Here is a 6,997-nt window from a genome sequence, read left to right as displayed (position 1 = left end):
GTTCTGCTCAACCTTCCGTTTTGATTTTCTTTAACCTGCGTGCCTCACCAGATGAAGAGAGCGTCCTGTGTCTCCACGATGAGGGCGCAGACTGCGCGATACTTCATTATTTGTTGATCTGCGGAGGTGGGTCGGGATGCAATTTGTGGTTAATTATTAATAAAAAAAAACCTGCGCGAGGGCCATCGCGTGGAAAAGCCTAATTATAATTAACCCCCTCGCACCCTTCTCGCGGTCCCCTCCGCACGAAGGAAATGTGGTTTGATTTTATGGATAGGAGCGTGTGGCGCTGAATCCATTGCAGAGGGTAGGGTAGTGATTTGGGGGGCCCGGCCTGGGGAAGTCAGGGTCTTCCTTACCCCTCAGACTACAACTTCATAAAAAGGATGGCAGTGTCTTTGTTTTAACCGAATAATGATGTTGCATAATTTACATAAAATAAGAAGAGTATAATCAGAGCTGTCCACTATAGCTCAGTATTTTTGCATACTTGTTTTCTATTCGATTTGAATTTGATATTTCATTAGATTTTGAAGTGAAACTTGAGAGAACTATTTTGTTTGATTTAATGAGAGTGAGAGTGTGCGCTATATTTGATCATTCAGTTATAGACTGGAGTTGATCTATTAGCACAATTCGTTTATATTATTTTTTCGTTGCTTGCTGAAAGTATTAGTCTAGTTTGGTATGTAAATTGTGATTTTATTAGCCTCTCCGGTACTTTATTATTCACTTTTGTCACAAAGTAACATGGTTTACATGGAGATAAATGTTTCCTAACTTAGTTTTGATTGAATAGTGCATGCACTTAATAGAATAGATGTCTTGGATGAATGGCACATTAAGATATAGGCCTACACTCCAGGAGTGTTTAAATGAGACTTTTCACCTACAATCCAAGCTACTAAAGCTATTGGGCACTATTCGTCTGACACATGTCGTGCAAAGGCACATTTCATAATAATGTATATGTATCTAATGTAGTAAGGGTTCACACAGTTCCAAGTAAACATGTATTTATCAGAGAAAGCAGCACAGCTATCGCCTTTCCATCCAGTGCGCCTTGCGCGTACCTTCCCTGTGCCTGCCTCTCTCCTCTCTGTGCAGTAGCACAAGCTCCGTCACTAGAGGGGGAGATGCACCTGTTCCGCAAGCCTGCGTTGTCAGTTCAGCTGCCGACTGGTCAGCTCGAGAGGTTGCTATAGGAAAATGCAAATCCTCTGCTTTCATCTTCTCCCATTGGTCCGTCACACCTCGGGGTGGGCGGGTCGGATGCGTGGTGTCTTTTAAAAGTGCACATTGCCTTTCCCAGCGTCTTAGTGAAACTGCTTGCTTGCGCTGCACCGCAGAACTCAAAGTAACGACTATCTGCCCGATAGAGAAAACAAACTGTGACAGGAATTTATCGCCTCACGCACGCACACACACTCATCTCTCTCTCTCACACGCAGTACACAAGGCTCCCAGAGTGAAGGGAATGACGGCGAGGACCGACGCAAGGCTCCCAGAGTGAAGGGAAGGACGGCGAGGACCGACGCAAGGTTCCCAGAGTGAAGGGAAGGACCGTGTACCGTAGGGACGGGCGCATTCGTAAGTAAAGCGCAACCTGATAAATCTGGACTGACCATTCAGAAACTGGACCACTCTCCAGTGTCTTAACACCACTTAAGGAAATATCTATTTTTAATATCTACACCTATTTTTTGATTGTAAGAACTCTGAGAGCGTATTTTCCTCCGAACCATTCCATTGTGGATTCCTGCAGATGCAGAAAGTGACTTTGGCACATGTTTACGCATCTTTTACACGTGCGTGTCTCTTGTTCTGGGCTGTCGTGGGCCCGTGTCATGTGTGGAAAGTTTTATTCTGGTCCTGTGTAACACATGCTGCAGTAACTTCAACCGCGAGCCTGCTGCTTTCTCACCCTCTAATGACTGTAGCAAACACTGTCCTCGCGCCAGTGGAGGCGAAGAAGGATACAGTAAAATACTTGACCACAATAACACCAGAAAAGGAGCAGCCAGAACAGTAGAGAAGATACAATCCATCCACAGTGCTGCTTGCTTTATCATCTGCTCACTCAAGGACATTAAATCAGAGGGCGCGAGCAGGTCCAGAGGTGAAGCGAGGACAAGACAGGTTGGTGTCGACAAATTTCACCGGGGGCTCCAGTTTCAACCGGCCCTGGCCCGTGGTATTAAAGCGTGCATTTGACCTAGGATAAGTTGTCAACAAGAGAAGCGGCAAACTGGCAGGTGTACAAGTTCATTTACACACTTACATATGCGCCGCTATAAATAGCAGTTGTTTTAAGGACTAGCAGCTTAATACGAAGTAGTCTACTCCCCTCTTCAATCCAATCTCACAACCCCACGCATAGGGACCGGGCGTGTGCACGTGCCTATATATACGCCACACAGACCTCTTCGATTCGAAGAAGCAATCTGCATCCGCGAGGACTGCCTGTTGTCCTGCCCGGTGTCGGTTTGGCTGTGAGGGCGGGAGTCGTCGCATGGACTGACATGGCCACCGACCTCGCCATGAGCGCAGAGTTGCCCAATAGCCCACTGGCCATCGAGTATGTCAACGACTTCGACCTTATGAAGTTCGAAGTAAAGAAGGAGCCTCCAGAGGCTGACCGTTACTGCCACCGCCTCCCCCCAGGATCACTCTCCTCTACCCCTCTCAGCACGCCCTGCTCCTCCGTGCCTTCCTCGCCCAGCTTCTGCGCCCCCAGCCCCGGTGGCCAGTCGGGCCAAAACCTGGCCAACGGCGTCAACAGTAGCAACAACAGCGGAAGCAGCAACCCCCAGAGCTCGGGCGGAAAGCCGCACCTGGAGGACCTGTACTGGATCCCCAACTACCAGCACCACATTAACCCCGAAGCGCTCAATCTGACCCCCGAGGACGCCGTGGAGGCACTCATCGGCAACGCCCACCATCACCATCACCACCACCAGGGCTACGAGGGATTCCGCGGCCAGCAGTATGTAGGGGAGGACCTGTCCACGGCCTCGGCCGGCCACCATCACCAGACCCACCATCACCACCACCACCATGGACACCGCCTCGAGGACCGATTCTCGGACGACCAGCTGGTCAGCATGACGGTGCGCGAGCTCAATCGGCAACTAAGGGGGTTCAGCAAAGAAGAGGTGATCCGCCTGAAGCAGAAGAGGCGCACGCTTAAGAACCGGGGCTACGCACAGTCCTGCCGCTACAAGCGGGTGCAGCAGAGGCACATGCTGGAGAGCGAGAAGTGCACGCTCCTAAACCAGGTGGAACAGCTGAAGCAGGACGTCGCGCGCCTGGCCAAAGAGCGAGATCTCTACAAGGAGAAGTACGAGAAGCTCGCGAGCCGAAGCTACAACGGTGGCGGGCCCGGTAACAATAACAGAGACCCCTCTAACGGAAGCCACGGGAAACCGGCCTCCACGGAATTCTTCATGTAAGAGACTGAATCATGGCATAAGACTTTTTCCCCCTTCAAACTTATTTAAATATTTTTAATGACTATGATTTGTATTTTTCTCAGTTTACATTTTTTTTATTACAGTTATTCCTTTTTTTGGGGGGGGGGGCGGCTACCAGTGTACATTTTAAATGTACAACATAACATAATGCTTTATATTTATTTAAAGAAATTAGCAAGGTGGATGCGCGCATACAGTAAGTAATCAATGTGCGCAGATATAATTGTTGGATTGTTGGAAGTCTTAAAGATTGTGTTTTGGATTAACTTCAATACACCAACACCTCTTGACATGGACATTGGATCACAAACTCTGTCAAATCAATAGACTGATTATTAGTTTATGATGCAATAGATCTCAGAGAAACCCTGATTAACGTTTGAAGTCTTAATGAAAAATATGAATCAAACTTGTCAAAGTATACCAGACAGAAAAACTAAACTGAAAACTGTTTTGATTCCTTATATGGTGTCTTAAAAGAGAGACTCCAGCGTCTTAAAACTGGGGGGAATCAAGGAAGAGAAACCGGTATTTATAATATTGGGACTGAAATGAAAGAGGGCGAACCACAGAAAAAGCAATAGCCTACACATTTGCCGCTCCTGCAGGCTCTGTCGACGGATCCGACTGTGATGATGGAGGGGCACATGATATAGCCTTTCTTCCCCGTTAACGAAAAGGCAACCTTTTGAATATTGCAAGTCTAGTTTCCATCCCTTTTAGTAACCCTGCATGCAGGACATGTATGGTACCCCAAACCTCCAATCCTCTCACCCCTATATGTTATGGAAAGCATGGCCCATGGTTCTTTCCGCTTCTCTTGCTTCGCCTCTTTCATCGCTCTCTGCAGTAAGGCCTGGGTATGCAAAAACACAACTTTATCCCCCTATAACCCTGAGAGATGTAATAAAGAATGCAGAATAACCTGCGACCAGAACTAGTAATCTGCTATTACAAAATGGATGCGTTTTACCCGCTATTTTCAATCGATTTTTCTATTGTTTTAAATGAAAAGAAAAAGTAAAGAAAAAGAGATGATTAACTGAGCCAGATTTGAGACTATTTATTCCCACGTGGTTATGTGTATAGAACAGTTATTGTGTTACCTTTTAAAACTTGTGTTGCTTGATGATGATTCAGAACGTCTTAATGCAATGTTTTAGGACTATCTTACAGCATGCAAATAGTCTACGATAACTTCCTACTTCTACTAGACATGTATGATGTAAACAAGAAGTCTAACTGTACTAAGATGAGAAACATTTGGGATTTTTTATATTGATAGGACCTTTGTTGCGTATTACTGTTATGATAATAAGGTGAATAGAAACATTCGATGAGGTGATTTACTTAATGTAGCTACAAATATAAGGACTGCATTCGCTGCTAAAACTCTATGCACCAACCTAACTAAACTCTTAATAAATTGATTTTCTACTTTTTAAAAAGTGTACAATTTGAGGTATAAGAACAATAAAGGTGATCTAATGGCTTGTGAATAATAATTGAATAATTCCGCAGTCCGGTGTCTTATAGCTCAATATAGCCTATTCTGTTTTATCTGATGTGTAGAAAGATGCCTGGTGGATGCTTGGATTGTCAATGATTATCTTTTTCTCTGAGGGTATGATTAAGTCAAAAATCATTATTCTGTCAACAAGAAATCCCTGGTACATGTGTTACCTGCTGCCTAGATATATGATGTGCAATATTGTGCAGAAGTACTGAACCACCTTGCCAATGCCAGTTAGTGCAAGGCTGATGGCGACATATGCAGGAATACAGCTAGGTTGACAAGACAAGGAGAATTATGAGAGGTGTTTGCAAATCGGATCAAAATGGAGTGGGGGAGAGATGTTGTTTTCTACCTCCCAAGATACTGTTTAGTTAAAAATATATATATATATATATCCTTGTGATGCAAATCAATTAGTCTTAACTTTCAACGAAATAATTTATTTTGGTGCTTTTTCTGGTTTGACAAATTTAGTCATGTTTTAGTGAAAAAAATCAATATTGATCAATTATCTTTCAATCAATTCATTAATTACTCAGTCCGTCAATATAGAGCAGAGTTATGTTGTTGGCCACCGAGATTGAACCTGTATTTATGGTCTTGAAGTTAGTTAGAATTTTTAGAATTCCAAAGTGACATAAACACTCTCGCATCCCGGCAACATGGCGAAGTATCTTCTGCACAGTGCTGTCAATGTATAGCCTACCTGTATAGCCTATATGATTTCTATATATTTATTCGAGAAACATTTAAATGTCCGAACGTGAAAATAACTAAAGGCAATTAAATGTTTCAAGATGGAATGTTATTGAGAATCTTGCTTTCATAATGTTTAATAAAAAGTTATGTCCAAAATCTGTTCATCTCTTCCCATGTCTTTCGTTTAAATGTACCTTCAAGCATTGAAAATGTACGCCGTAAAAATAATGTTTATTCAGTAGGCCTGCAAACAAAGACTCTAAACATTTACAGTAGCCTAATAACAAAATAAATAGCAGGTTTTCTTATATAGGCTTAGCCTATGAATTATTCTCCTCTCGCTTGAAGTTCTCCGCTGTTTGCAACAGTAACGACACTTGGATTGCCTTTACAGAACGAGTAACTTATGTTCAATTATATTAATCATAATTTGAAAATATCCAGTAAAACGCAGGCGGATGTTGTAATAACTGGGCAATTTAAGAAGCACCCATACGCGTAATATTACCAAAACTATTAACGAATCAGGCAAAACGTACTGACAATACTTAGCCTATATTCCACATGGTAAAATAAATCAACGAAAAGCTAATATTTTAGATATGTTTGTGGATGATTATACTTTTTAGCTTCTGCAACGATTGTCCTTCTAAATAAGGCAACTGAGCGTCAACAAAATGTGAAGCAATCTGTTGCAAAGGTAGGCTATAGCATACAGAAACGAAACAACAATACTCACGTTTGTCTTATTTAAAATGGTAAAGTATTAGCTATTTATTTTTATTATTAAGCTTTTATTATTATTATTACAATTTCATCATTATCCTGACTTTCTTGTTTACATTGTGATGTATTTTAGGATACACTTGAACTATTTTCATAATTCTTATCTCAAACGAACAGTGTAGCCTATTATCGCACATCAACCGCAATCACTTGAATATGATGGGGGAGGGGGGGGGGTCATTAGAAACAGTGGGAACTTTGCGTTGTGATTCATCTTAGGCGATAAGAGAGAGGTGTTTGTTTAGATTTCTGTAATGACGCACATTAGTCTCATTTAACCGCAGTCCTAGTCCCTCTGCTCCGTATCCAGTAACATCACTGGACCAATTTGTCTTTCCATACAGCCGCGTAGGCTACTATTGGCTACTCTTCGTGCAGCCCATTCTCCCCCTGCCACGAGCTTGTATACTGTCCCGGGATAGCCCGTCACTCAGCGGGCCTCTCAGGGACTTGGTGCGTGTTTGCTGCTGGTGGGCGGGCGAGGCTTTCGGCGCAGCTGAGGAGGTTCTAAGACGAGGCGGGT

General features: G+C 43.4%; 1 protein-coding gene across 1 annotated transcript; it reads left to right on the top strand.

Annotated features, from left to right (window-relative positions):
- Window positions 1-1,324: 1,324 nt before the first annotated feature.
- On the top strand, window positions 1,325-5,846 carry mafaa (v-maf avian musculoaponeurotic fibrosarcoma oncogene homolog Aa). Its single transcript, XM_035764266.2, has one exon. The coding sequence runs from the start codon at window positions 2,523-2,525 to the stop codon at window positions 3,450-3,452; it is 930 nt and encodes a 309-aa protein (XP_035620159.1). The 5' UTR covers window positions 1,325-2,522; the 3' UTR covers window positions 3,453-5,846.
- The last annotated feature ends 1,151 nt before the right edge of the window (window positions 5,847-6,997 follow it).

This window comes from Oncorhynchus keta, chromosome 1 (genome assembly GCF_023373465.1).
Source record: "Oncorhynchus keta strain PuntledgeMale-10-30-2019 chromosome 1, Oket_V2, whole genome shotgun sequence".
Classification (NCBI taxonomy): domain Eukaryota; kingdom Metazoa; phylum Chordata; class Actinopteri; order Salmoniformes; family Salmonidae; genus Oncorhynchus; species Oncorhynchus keta.
The sequence above is the reverse complement of the archived record's forward strand: the minus strand, read 5'-3'. Positions and strand labels throughout refer to the sequence as shown.